Genomic DNA, 14703 nt, shown 5'->3' with positions numbered 1-14703 from the left:
GGTGATGAACAAAGTTTATGTTTTTCATATAGGACAAGGCCACCAAAACTCACTCCTGATCGTCATCCCATTGATTGAAACACCTCACTGTAATTACCCCCTTAATTGAGCTGATTAACCTGTCAGGTTCACACACTTTTTCAGACAAAGAAATTGAATGTTGGATCATTTTGCTCAACAAATAAATAAAAAGGTCGATTTTTTTGTATGCTATTTATTTAATCAAGTTCTGTTTATCAATTATTAGGACTCAGATGAAGAGCTGCTCACATTTTAGGTCAAATTTATGCAGAAATACAGAATATTCTAAAGGGTTCACAAACTTTTTCTCACCAATATATATATATATATATATATATATATATATATATATATATATATATATATATATATATATATACATATACATATATACATATATATATATATATATACATACATACATATACATATATATATATATATACATACATACATATACATATATATATCTATACATACATACAAACATATATACATACATACATACATATATATATATATATATATATATATATATATATATAAATATACATACATATACATACATATACATATAGATATATATATATATATACATACATACATACATATATATATACATACATACATACATACATACATACATATATATATATATATATATATATATATATATATATATATATATATATATATATATATATATATATATATATATATATATATATACTGTGACGGTTATGCGGACCAGCCCCCCAAAGCGATCGTACATCCAAGTACGTAGGCTCCTGAGATACAGTAGTTATATGGATTTGGATAGCCCATCCGTGGTTTAATGGGACACGGGATATGCATTGCAAAGGGCTATCTCGAGGTCTTCTTATTCCTCCTTCCATTGCGCAACCATGAGCACCACCTCCCACAAAGCAAAATCCACAAACCATAAAGGTTGGTCACCATTAAACATTGTCGACACAGTATAATCTTCTATACTAATAAAGTGTGTGCGTGTGTGTGTGTCCTCCATAACTCCAAAACGATAAAACCTAGCAGCCTGAAACTTTGCATGCATGCTAAGAAAACTCCAAGGAAGTGCAAGAGTGAAAATTGGGTGTTTGGGTTAATTAAAACACCCCTTTTGAAGATAATTAACGGCCTTATTTAATTATATCCTTCCCTTCATCAGGCGATCCTTGGCCACCTCGCTGTCTGGGGTCTTAAGGTGTTTCCTGGGTAACCTTGCTGGGGACTGAAGCTGCCATGTTTTCTGGCCTGCTCAACCATGTCTTAACTTGGCACAAGTCGCAACGATTTCGAAACGATAAAGTTTTTTTTTCATGTTCCTCACTCATATCGAATGCCTGTTCATCATCGCTCCCAATCGCTGTATACATCGCTTTGTTAAGTACTATAAGTTTTCAAATTCGGAGCTTGGAGCGATTCCATGCATTATATGAGACGATTTTCCACAATCTACTCTCACGGACTAATTAAAGTATATCATCGAAATATTATTTCGCTTTTAAGGATCGATATCGTCCGAATTAAATAAGTGTCGAAATCTGTTGTGAAATCTGATAATTTAAAGAAATAACGAGTCTGATAAACTCAGCCGATACACCTATTTACTTTAAGCAAGCAAGGCTATGTTGTTCCTCCATATATACACAATAAAATGTGTAATTGCCAAAGCATTAAACTTATCTTTTTCTACTGTTTGGACAAACATATTGAGTAAACAAAAATTTAGGAATGTAACAAAATTTACCAGCTTCATTGAGCTGTGTGATTTAATGCAATCACTGCAAGACCTTGCACCCTGTCCCCCAGAGGGACTGCCTATCCATAGCATCTGCCAGATCTGTGTCTACATTTTCAGAGCTTTCGCAAGGTGCTCTTCAGGGAATCAAACCAAATCTGGTAAAAAGAAAAAAAACAAAACCGGAAGTTAAAAAAAATAAAAATAATTTTAAAAACCATTTGCGCGGATCTCAAGCTGATGTACCACGTGACACGTGCACAGACGAGCAGACAAAATGGTGCATTTTCTGCACTGTTTATTGCAGTGAACCAGCTTCATTGAGCGGCACAGTTTAATGCATTCACTCGAATGCCTGTTCATCATTGCACACAAACAAACAATGACAGAAAGGGGTGAAAACATAACCTCCATCACCTTCAGTGGTGGAGGTAACGACAAGAGAGTAGCAGTGACCTGATGTGCAAATCCTCTTCAAATTTCAAGTCAATCCAACGAAAATTGGGGATTTTAGAAATTGCATCAAAGTTGTTAACCTTTGGCCGATGTTGACCTCAAAAAGAATTGGTGGTTGAATTCATTGAGATAATGTGAAAATCTTTTCAAACTCCAAGTCAATCGGATGAAAATTGACAATTTTAGAAATGTCAGGCCATATTGACGTTTGAAACTAAGGTGACCTCAAAAATAGTTGGTGGTTGAATTCAGTGACCTGATATGCAAATCCTCTTCAAAATTCAAGTCATTCAGAAGAAAATTGAGGATTTTAGAAATTGCACCTGAAGTTGTTGACCTTCGGCCTAGCCTATGTTGACCTCAAAATCAATTGGTAGTTGAATTTTGTGAGCCGATATGAAAATCCGGTTCAAATTTCAAGTCAATCGGATGAAAATTGACAATTTTAGAAATTTGGCTTTTATTGATCTCCTGAAACTGTCGCTTGACCATCGCAGGGACTTCAATCTGCAAAAGTTTCAGAATGATTGGCTGAGCTGTTTGGGCTGTAGGCGAGCAGACAGACAAGCAAACTAACCAGGCCAATCAACATACTTGGCAAAAAAGTTTTTTTCCAAGTAACAGACAGACCGACAAGAAGACTCAAAAGCAGTATCCCTCCTCTGGCGATGGTAATAAATAATAATAAAATTATTTCAACCAATTTATTAATTTCACTTCTCCATATTCTCATAATAAAGCTTTGTTGAAAATTTGATGACAAAAGCTGCAATGAAAAAAAAAAAACAAACGTTACGGCCTGGATAGACAGACAGACAGACAGACAGACAGACAGACAGACAGACAGACAGACAGACAGACAGACAGACAGACAGACACACACAGAAGTGATTGCAAAACCCCATCTTCCGCAGCGTGGGGGACAGACTGATTATGATGAATGTGCACAGCCAAACCTCTGTGTAATCACGGTAGCCTTTTGTCACCTCCAACAAAGTATCCCTAGCCTCTCTGCTCCCTGGCGACTCCTCATACGCAGTCATCATTTTTCGTGCACCATCCTGCAGCCGATGCTGGATACCATACGTCTCATACAACTCCTCGATCTTCCAAACAGCCCCGTGGAAAAAAGAAAAAAAGAAGATGAAACGGTCAAACTTCACAATTTATTACTCATAATTTAATAAACATATGATAGCTTAAAACTATAGACTACAGGCCAAATATATTGTGCTTACCTGCTAGACTACACCGAGAGTAGTTTTATCCAAAATACAGCACTTCGGAAATTTTTAAGGTTGCTCGAAGAATCTTTGTTACTTAACATGGATACTAATGAGGTGGGACTGACAGTGGAGCTTAGTTTGAAGAAAAAAAAATTCTATGCTGTGCAAGGCCAATAAAAAGAAATAAGAGAATATTGTTACGTTTGAGGGGGGGGGGGTATGCATTCAAAGGGTAATTAGGATGTTTAATTAGGTATGCCATGCTGTTCGAGTGTACCAGGATCTCGATGTAATAAGTAGCAATTCAGTGGTGATAAGTTGTCTAGTAAATGTCCATTTCTTCAAGGGGGAAATGATAATTGTCACGTAATTAGATAGGGACACGGGATAGGGTAAGTGTGTCTGCGTAAACCCCTTTTAGTAGTCCCTGGAGGCTTGCCGTGACGTCACAGGACAGTGCTGCGGATGGCTCCGCCCCGTGATCACGATTGGCGGAAGGCGACGGCGCAGGGCCAATAAAACGGCTCTATTGGAAGTGACGAGGACGAGAGGATAAAAAGGTTCTGTTCGGGGTCGAAAACGAAGAAAAAGAAGATCGGGACAGAAAAACCGTTTTGGTGGAGGCTGTTGTGCTGGGAGCGTGCTTGTTGTTGCGCTGATTCGGCCCTGGTTTCATCGTGTCTCGAGGCCTTCCTGAGCCTCGTGCCTCACCTTGGTTGGCTCTGGGGTTCTGCTGGCTCGGAGTACGGGGTCGAACGGCAGGCGGACCTGCCTCCCTCTCCTGCTCGCAACTTGGCGTCAGAACTGGTTCCCTGACGGCTGTGAGCGGACTTGGGCCGACACCAGGAGGTCGACAGCACCACGGTGTCTCCTGCCCCTGACGAGCGCAACGCCAGCTCGTCCTGCGCCAATCCAGGGACTGTTGCGTCCGCACCACGGGCCAGCCTGACCACCAGGACCAGCTACATTTTGTGTGTGTGTGTGTGTGTGTGTGTGTGTGTGTGTGTGTGTGTGTGTGTGTGTGTGTGTGTGTGTGTGTGTGTGTGTGTGTGTGTGTACCTGGCGCCTTAGAGGGTTTGAGATTTGTATATTCATTGGAATTGTCTGTGTTTTCCCCACGCCCGAACCCACACCACCATCCCGTCGAATCGCTCCGGATCCCTCTTCTTGCCGAGTCTTGTTATTTCTGGTTAGAGAAATAAACGTTATCAACTCAGTGAAAAGCGACTCGTGCCACCTTCCTCGTCCCGTTTGCGGTAGAGCGATTAGAACCGCCATCTTTGGGTTATAAATAAATAAACCGCCTCCATCGTTTCGGCTCATTCTACGTTGGCGGGACTGTTCAAGTCCCGTGAACGTCACAATATATTCGTACAAGCTTGTTTGTATTCCTTGAAAAAAATTAATATTTTTTGGTACATTGAAACTTGATCATATTCTGCCTGAAGAAGACCAGCACTTTGATGTGGACACGACATGAATACAGATAGCATCAGTGAAAGGAAAAAAAATCAACATGGCTGGCTGTCTGAAATTGGCAACAGTGCCAGTGTATAAAAAAGTTTACAATGACAGGAGTTTGGAGATGGCAAATGAGAATAAATGATTCAGCAGTACGTTGTCCCGATGAGCTCCAACAAGAGCGAAATCTGGATCGACAACTCTGCTTTCGTTTATTTGTGACCATAGGAGTTTTAATCTCAGTCTGCAAAGACTTGAGTGCCACACGGATGCCATCCTAATTCGGAGGTGATGTTATCTGCATAACTGCATAACAATTTATGTACATGATGTTATCTGCATAACATAATTTATGTACATGATGTCAGCATCAGGTCATTGGGTCAGTGTGCTCATTTCGTTAAATGTATTATTATTATTCCGGGGGGGGGGGGGGGTCCTACCCGCGTCCTCGTGACGCGTTGGCGGGCGAGACGCAGATGTGGCCGCGTGGTTGTGCCCCGACTCCGTGCTCCTTGGCGGGTTTCGTTGGCACGACGTTTGGAGTGGGGAGGGAACGGGGCCCCCTTTTTGCACTATCTCAGCGCGGGGGAAAGGGGAATTGTTGATGCCCTGGGGGAGGGAGATGGCTGGCTGGCTTGGGTACCACGACGAGCGATCGCACACCGCGACCTCGTCGCCGACCGCCGTCCTTCTCGCCTTGGACCCGAGCTCCTTTGCCTCTTCCCGCAACTCTTCTCAGCCGACTCCAGAACCCAACTCGAAGACACACCGATCACTTCGTCACCCGACTCGACTCGCTCTCCACCCGACTCGACTCGCTCTATTCGCCTTGCGCTCGCCTTCTTATAGGCCGGCAGGAGCAGTTAATATGCAAATATCCGGATCAGGATGACCTCGGGGCAGAGCCACGCTCGCCCATTGGTCGGAGGAAACTGATCCAAGGATTTGCATATATCGATCTCACACAGACGCGCCTGGAGGCGGGGCCAAGCCGCTCCGAGCTTGCTAATTGGACGGAGGGAAGTGGGCGTGTAGCGTTCTTGATCCGAATTCTCCCTCGGAAAGGCCGCTATTTGCACTCGCGCGCGGTGCGTTCGGCACCAATCGCCGAACGGGCCCAAGACAGCCCGACGCTCAGTGTTCACAGGTGGTGCGGGAATGGCCGTAGAAGGAGAGAGGTGAAGGTGGTGGAGGGTTTTCGGTGGTGGTTTGATGGTTATGGTGCCGTTTGGGAATGGCGGTGATGCGATGTTTGCGGAATTGAGTTGTGAAGGTAAAGGTCGTGGCTGTTGGCGTTGTTGTCTGAGGGTTGGAGCGTGGTTGGTTCAAAATAAAGATAGAACAGAAAAAATGGTTATCTCAAAGCGTCGCAGCCCGGATGAATCACATAAATTCCCTCTATACAACGGGTTTGGGCTAACGACACATGTACTTAGAGATATCTCACCTACGGGCCCTGAATGGTGGTTTGCGAATTTCCACAGTCGTAACAATATTAAGGTCCAGATTCAGATCCGGCCAGTCAGTGGGATACAAAACACAAGCTTTTCAGCCTGGCAGAGGTATGCATTCTACCGAGTGTCATTCTTGTTATCGATATATGCCTCCCGCTGGGCATCCTCCAAATCTACACTACTCCGATTTACCATCTCACAAATGGGACCGGGCCAATTCCTAATCGAGTCTGGAGACTCCCTCTGGGGCCGGTCCGGCTCGACGTTATCGTCCCTCAGCTCTGCGACCTCTTTTACTGGGGTGCAATCTGCCACCTTCGTGCCCTTCCTGATAGTGCGTGGTTCCGTGCTAACATTTATCACCCGCACGGGCGCTATTGGCCCGTCGGTACTTACCAGGGTGCGGCCCACGACTAAGCCCGAGGTTGACGGCCCTGCCGGTAGTTCCGCCAGGCCGCAGGGGCCCTGCCACGTTGGGGTTGCTCGCCACCGGGCCGGGACCACCGCCTCGGCACCCGGGGGAATGACCACGGAGTCAGGAGCCTCCAGCTCCACCCTCTCATCCGTGCTCACGCCCCCTAACGGCAACTCCTCACCACCCAACTGCATGACCCCCCGGCCCAAGTCGATCTTACAACCACCGGCCGTCAGCACATCCAACCCTATTAGACATGGGTCGTACACCTCTGCCACCCAAACCTCTATCTTGGTTTTCACAGTGCCCAATTTAAACGACACGAAACCACGTCCTATGATAGGGGCCGTTGCCCCGGTAGCTAGCTGCAAACTATGGTTTTGCAGATGGTGGATCTCATCCCAACCGTCTACACTCGAATCAAGGACCACAGGGCTGATGATCGTGGCGCTTGCTCCTGTGTCCACAACGGCGTCTACCCCTACGCCGGCAATCTTGCACCGAATTGTTAAGCTACCTTTGCCAATTTGGCCACAACTGATGACCTGTCGCAGTTCTGAGGGCTCTTCTCCGTCTGAGTCTGCCGAACACGGCCCTACATGTTCGGCACTTCTTAGTTTCCCGGGGACTGGTGGGGGGGTGATGGTTGGGCCTGGCTATCCCTATTGACCCGGGGCGGAGTTGGTGGTCTAGGGGGCCGTGGCTCTTCTCTTCGCGGGGGCCTTTCCCTGCGCGGGGCGTTGCACCTCCGCTGCAGGTGGTCCCCTGCGCCACAATTATAACACCTCTTCTGGTAAGGTGTTTTCCTCCAGTACGCCGAATTATACCCCCCTCCATTCCGAATTGGGGTACCCCCCGATGGCCCATCTCCCGCCCTTCCCGGGCCCGACCGCCTCTCCCCAGGTCTCCCGAACCGGCGGTCGAACATGCCCTGCACCATCCTTTCCATTCGCGCTTGGTCGCCCAGGGTTGCCCCGGCTCCCAGCGCACTGTCGTGCACGGGGTCCACCTGTCGGACTGCCGCCGGGTGGCGCCCAGCCCCTCCCAATGGCGTTCTGGCTGCCTCCCAGCAGGCAGCAGTATCAGCCGCCTTCTGGAGGTTGTCCGGGCGCCATATGGTGAGCAATGCTCCGACATCGGTGCCCCCTATTGCTCGAAGGAAATGGTCCAGGGCAATCTCCTCCCGGTACTCCGGTGGCATGTTGGTGTGCGCGATCCCCACCAAGCGGCGAATGTCATGTGCCAATTCTCCCAGTGATTCCTGGGGACGTCGTTTGCGCCCGTTGAGCTGAGCTTTAACAAGCTCGCTCTGCTGGTCCATGCCAAATCGGTTTTTTAGGGCCGAATGGAGATCCTCCAGGGTCGCCCCCTCACTGGGTACCGTGGTCAGGACTTCCAAAGCCACGCCACGCAGGGCCGCTGTGAGTTGTGCCACACCCTGCACCTCGTTCCAGCCATTGCCTCTGGCAACACACTGGAACTGGGCCATATATGCCCTCAAGTCAGTCTTGCCATCGTACGGGGGTAGCGGCACCCTCGGTTCTTTCGAGGTCTCCTCCCGTTCCCCAGGGACTCCGGGAGGAGTGTACCTCCCCAGTCCCAACGGTGCCTCACTCCCGCAGGGTCCGAGCCATTTGCCCGGGGGCTCCACCACCCTTGTCCGCGTCTGTCCGTGCCCCGCGTCGTCCCGCTTACTCTCCCAAGCCATTGGACTCGCACTCTGCACACCCCCCGGAACAGTCATTCTGGGTACCCCCATTAGGCCAAAAGACCCCGCGGCCTCTACCCTCCCCAAGCTTGGCATGCTCACCCCCGCATCGGGCAAGCCTCCTCCTCCGCCTTGTGACACCGGCCCCACCTGGGCACGATCCGCCTCGAGGGAGTATATCCTCTCCTCCTGTTCCCGAAGGAGGCCACCCTGCTTCTCACACCGGGCCTCCACCCTATCCGTCAGTCTCTTCTCCATTTCCTCCATTTTCCCCTTTATTACCCCATTTATTTCTTCCCCTATCGTTCCTAACGAGAGTTCCCCGACTTTTTCTCTTATTTGCTCCACCTCCCCTTGTACCTGGGTCACCATCTTATTTGTCTTGGATATTTCCTCCCTCGTTGTCCTAAACTGCTCTTCTGTCTCGCCCCGGTTTTTTCCTATCTGCTCCCCCAGTTCCTCTGTCTTTTCTCCGGCTTTCCGCTCCATTTCATTAATTACCTCCTCATGTCTCTTTCTACATTCCTCCGCCACCTTCTTTAATCCTTTCTGTGTCTCCGCTTTTACCTCCTTTCGCAGGTTTTCAACTTTGTCTGTCATTTCCCGATGTCTTTTCTCACAGTCCTCCTTCACGGCTCCCAATCCCTCCTTTATTTTCCCTTGTTCTCTTTTTAATTCCTCTATCGCCGTCGTGTTCCTCCCTATTTCCTCCTTTATTTGGTCTTGTCCCTGTTTTACTTGTCCCAATCCTTTTCCTACTTTGTCTATTTTTCCCACCACCGTCTTTATTTCGTTTACCCTCTCTTGTTTACTTTCTTCCATTGCGACTCCCACTCCTTTTACTTTCTCTTTTAACCCGGTCACCTCCGCTCGTATCGTGTCGACTTCCTTTTTCATTTCGTTCTTTAGTTCTTCCAAGCTTCCTTTTAGGCTCATTCCCATGTTCTGCGTCTCACCCCGCAGCTCTTTCATTTCTTCCTTCATGTTTGTTTCCATTCCGTTCATTTGCTGTGTATTCGCATCCATCTTTTCGTTCATGCCTTTCATTTCGTTTTTCATTTCATTTGTATTTGTATCCATCTTTTCGTTTATTTGTTGTGTATTCGCATCCATCTTTTGTGTATTCGCATCCATCCTCGCTGTCATTGCCGCCAGCATGGCGAATAGCTGGGCCATGTCGGGTGCGCTTGGGTGAGCCGATTCGGCAAGAATCGGGAGGTTTTGGTGGAGAGGGGGAGGGGAGGTGTCATACACCGCGGCCGCTGCCGCACCCATTTCGGCCTCTGGGTTCAGTTGGGCAAGTTCGTTTTCCTGTACAATTAACATTTCCTGCACGGGGATTTCATCCTGAGCCATGGATTCTACACATTCTACATCCATTTCTAATACCCCCGGCTCCCGCTCGCCTTGAGACGCCATCTTGCTTCTCGTAAAGGGTTAATTTAGCTCGCTCGTAATTTGGAGGGAATCGGGGGTCGCTTCTCTCACCCCTGGACCGATTCCCGTGAATTTAATTGGAGACAGGAGAGCCCGTTTTCCCGTTCTCCGATACCAGTGCCGCGAGGAGGGCGATTAGTTTGTATCGCACGACCTGACACCAATGTTGCGGATTCGCGCCCGCCGGCGTGCTGACGGCCACGTAACTCGAATCGCGGCACGTCGCCCACCGGACGGACAATCCAGTCGTGACCCTCTCGGACTAACGCCGGGAACCAGTCACGGGTGGACCTTTCGGTCTCACCGCGATCGTGCCAATCGGCCCCCGCGTGGGATAGGGTTGCTCGCCAAATTCGACCTACCTAAGTACCCACACGGAGGGTAGACCGGGCGATCGCACCTCGCCGCAGGTCGACTTCGGACACGGGCCACTTAAGCGACCCGTTCCGTACTATCGGGATAACCGAGCGGTGTTATTCGTCGACCTCGACGGTTCGATTAATTATCGGGCATCTTAACCCACGACCAACCCTTTACGTGAAGCAAGATGAGGATTCAATGAAAGAAATGACGAAGCGAAGCGGGAAAACAGTTCAATAATAAGCACATTTATTTCGCGGCACACGGGAAGCACACATATACAATTCCACCAAAAGCACATGGAAAAGAAGAAGACAAAAAGCAAATGCGACAATGCAGATCTAATACCGACTACGCGAGCACACGGCAACACTTATACAATTTTACTTCACAGACGGCGCCGACAACACACATTCCCAAAGCAAAAGAAAAGAGAACCACCCTCCAGGATGAGGGGGTAGGTGGGCCTGGGGCCGAGACCGTGTCGGGCCTACCCGTCTGATGATGAGACGCGGAGCGGCGGTGGTGCCTCAACTCCGCGGGCCTCGCGGACAGTGTCTGGTAGGGGGTGGGAAGGGGGCCCCCTTTTGTCGCACTATCTCAGCGCGGGGGGAAACAGGAGGGGGTTGCTGATGCTCGGGGAAAGGAGGATTTCACAAAATCGCGGGTCCCGCGACGAGCGTCTCCACCACGACCTCGGTCGCGCCGCCGGCCTTTCTCTCCGCAGTTCCCCGAATCCGACGCTAGCACCCCCTCGTTCGCCTTCGCCGCCGCCGCCTCTCCACAGCTCCGTCCTCTTCACTCCGACTCCGCGAACTCCCAACTGCACTGAGCTCTTCCTCCGCTTCCAACTCAACTCTTCCTCCTGCGAACTGAACTGCCTTGACTGACGAACGCGGCCCCTTATATCCCCCGTGGCCTCGCTCCTTCATCTTTGACCCTCTGCCTCCGACCTTTCACCTCTCTTGCTCGCTCCCCATTGGCCCGAGGAAAAGTGGGCGTGAATGCTTTTTGATCCATGAATTTGCATATAGCGACCGCCCTCCAACGCCCTGGAGGCGGGGCCAAATCGCCCCTCGCTCACCGATTGGACGGAACAAAAGTGGGCGTGAGTCGTTTTTGATCCGTTTTTCTTCGGAAAGTCCGCGATGCTTTTGAACACGCTGCACGGTGCGCGCCTTACACGAGTCCAGCATCGGTGCCCACGAGTGGCGCGAGATGACGGTGATGCGATGGTGGTGAGCTGTGACGGTAAAGGTCGTGGCGGTTGTGGTGAAGCGGCGTTGTGGTTGGTGGTTGTTGTTGTGATGGCTGTTGAGACGTGGTTGGTGGTGGTAATAATGGCGGTTGGTCCAAAATAAAGATAGTAAAAGAAAAACGGCTATCCTGAAGAGTCGCAGCCCTCATGAATGACATTTATTCCCTCTTGACAACGGGTTTGGGCCTAACTACACATATACTTACCGAGATATCTCACCTAAGGGACCTGAATGGTGGTTTGCGAATTTGGTCAACCACAATAATATATATATATATATACATAAACATATATATATATATATATATATATATATATATATATATATATATATATATATATATATATATATACATAAATATATATACATAAACATATATACATAAACATATATATATATATATATATATATATATATATATATATATATATATACATAAACATATATATATACATAAACATATATATATATACATAAACATATATATATATATATATACATAAACATATATATATACATAAACATATATATATATATATAAACATATATATATATATATATATATATATATATATATATATATATATATATATATATATATATATATATATACACACATATAGATATACATATATTGTTCGAGCTGTGGAAATTCGCAAAACACCATAAAGGGTCCTTCGATCAGTTATGATGCTAAGTTTATTTGCAGATAGTTCCCCACCATTGTTTAAAGGGAATTCGTGTGATTCACCCGGGCTGTGATCTTTGAGAGTTAGCCATTTTTCTGTTCTATCGTTATTTTGGACAGTCCGAAGACTTCAAACGAAGGCCCCGTGAAAGGCCTACAACGGCACGCGAGTTTTCCCGCATTTTTGCGGCGCCGGGGCTGACGGGAGAGGCTGCGAGAGCTCGCTGCCGATTGGTGGATACGGGGTGTGAGGCGGTCGTGAGGAGAAAACGCCCCTTTTCGAGGAGCTTCTTGAAAGGGTGAGAGGAAAGGCGGAGCCAAAGAGGAGGTGGAGCAAAGGGGCGGAGCCCTGCGCTATATAGGGCGGACCGAGCGCGGGCTCGGTCTCTCTCCTGCCTGGATCATCGTGTTGGATTCTTCCTCTCACTCTGTCGGGGTCGAGTGCTCCTCTCGCTTGGTGGCCAGGGTCGAGCTCGCTCTCTCTCTGGTCCGAAAGCCCTCTCTGCCTCTCCTTCTTCTCGATGCAGCGCTCTCTCTCTGTCTCTGTCTCTGTCTCTGTCTCTGTCATGCGCTCGTGGTCCGGCGTGCGGCCTGTTGGTGGAGACACGGACGGGAGGCGCAGCAGTGCCGGCTGTTTGGTGGACCTGCGCGTCCAGACGAGGGGTGCCGGAGAGGGTTCGCCGGCCGCGTGGGAGGCCGGAACCAGGCGCGACCACGCTGACGGTCGTGGGAGAGAGACTGGACGACCACTAAAGGGAGGTCTTTTCTTTTGTTTGTGTGTGTGTGTGTGCGTGGGTGGCGCCATGTCCGACAAGTAAACCTGTGGAAGTGCCTGTACATTGCTTGTAGTCGGTGGTATTGCTCTCATTGCTTTCTTACCTGTATCCATGTTTCATTTCGATTTGCCTTGTTTGTAAATACGTGCATGATTCCTTGCTTGTGTTGTGTGTGTAACATGTACTTGCTATAATAAATGTCCCTGTGTGAAATGTATCCCGTTCGTCGTCTCTTTCCCCATTGAAAGTGCCATCTTGAATCGCGGAATAAATTAGTAGTGGGTTTTGAACACCCGGGTAAAGAAGAGAATCTGATCCGTCGAGGTCGGCGATAACATCGCTCGGTTATCACTGTAGCACGGAATGGACCGCTTAAGCGGTTCGTGTCCTTGGCCAACCTGCGGCGAGGTACGATCGCCTGGTCGACCACTCGTGCAGGTACTTAGGTAGGTCGAATTTGGCGAGCAACCCTATCCTGCGCGGGTGGGCAATTGGCACGATCGTGGTGAGGTTAAACCCCCACCCGTGACTGGCTCCTGACGGTAGTTCCAGGAGGGTCACGACTGAATTGTCCGTCCGGTGGGCGACGCGGTTGGATTGGAGTTACGCAACCGCTCGCACGCCTGGCGGGCCAGAATTCGTAACAATATATATTGTCGTGGCCAGGGGGTTAAAACCCAACCTGAACGGATGGCAAAGCTTCTCCCTTGAAGGCTACAACCGAGATTCGGAGATTAATGTGTGTGCGTTAACTGGGCATAATAGCGGAGAGACGATGCGCCCTGGAGGAGCACAGCACAGGGGCGCTGCACCAAGACAGCACAATGCCGTGACAGCAAGTGAAAATCGCAGCGCGCCCATTTTCGAAAGGAACCTTCCTCTACTCAACTCCAACACACACACTGCAAAAATGAATTTAATCGGACAAGCCAAGCCGTTCTCGAAATTGACGAAAACCAATTTCACTACGACTGCCGTGGCGGCCACACTGAAAATTGCAGCACGCCCATTTTCGAAAGGAACCTTCCTCTACTCAACCCCAATACACCCTGCAAAATGCATTTAATCGGACAAGGCGTTCTCCTCGAAATCGACGGAAACCAATTTCAAGACGACTGCCGTGGGGGCCACATTTAAAATTGCAGTGAGCCCATTTTCGAAAGGAACCTTCCTCCACACATCCCCAACACACCTGGCAAAAATGGATTTAATCGGACAAGGTGTTCTCCTCTAAATCGGCGGAAACTAATTTCAAGATGGCTGCCATAGAGGCCACATTGAAAATCGCAGGGCACCCATTTTCGAAAGAAACCTTCCTCTACTCAACCACAACATACCCTGCAAAAATGGATTTAATCGGACAAGGCGTTCTCCTCGAAATTGACGGAAACCAAAAGTTTACAGACGCCCGGACAACGCCTGTGACGACAATACCCCTTAGCACAATTCGGGCTGTGGGGTAAAAGCCCTCCTTTCAATCATTCTTGCACTAAGGTTGGCCCAGAGATGATCCTTGTGGAACTCTAATCAAGGCGCTTCTCTCGTAGCGGGATGAACGCAAGCCAGGCAATCCGCGAGTGGCACTCCACATAAAGGCTCAAAGCCCCAATGTAACGGCTTCGGGTGCTCCGATCGTCCTCATCGACCCAACCAGAAGCAAAAGGCCGCGTCTTACTTCGC

General features: G+C 48.5%; 1 protein-coding gene across 9 annotated transcripts in view; it reads right to left on the bottom strand.

Moving 5' to 3' along the window:
- The window catches only part of RIPOR1 (RHO family interacting cell polarization regulator 1), a 195355-nt gene that overhangs the window by 73721 nt on the left and 106931 nt on the right, over positions 1-14703 (bottom strand). For all 9 annotated transcript variants that reach the window (XM_085888902.1, XM_085888901.1, XM_085888906.1 and 6 more), the window contains one exon: positions 3193-3342. In XM_085888902.1, the coding sequence (XP_085745028.1) occupies positions 3193-3342 (150 nt within the window). The remainder of the gene's footprint in view (positions 1-3192; positions 3343-14703) is intronic.

The sequence above is a fragment of the Eptatretus burgeri genome, chromosome 7, assembly GCF_056783735.1.
Source record: "Eptatretus burgeri isolate ZD-2024b chromosome 7, Ebu_testis_v1, whole genome shotgun sequence".
Lineage (NCBI taxonomy): Eukaryota > Metazoa > Chordata > Myxini > Myxiniformes > Myxinidae > Eptatretus > Eptatretus burgeri.
Note: the sequence above shows the minus strand (reverse complement) of the source record. Positions and strands in the feature narration are given on the sequence as shown.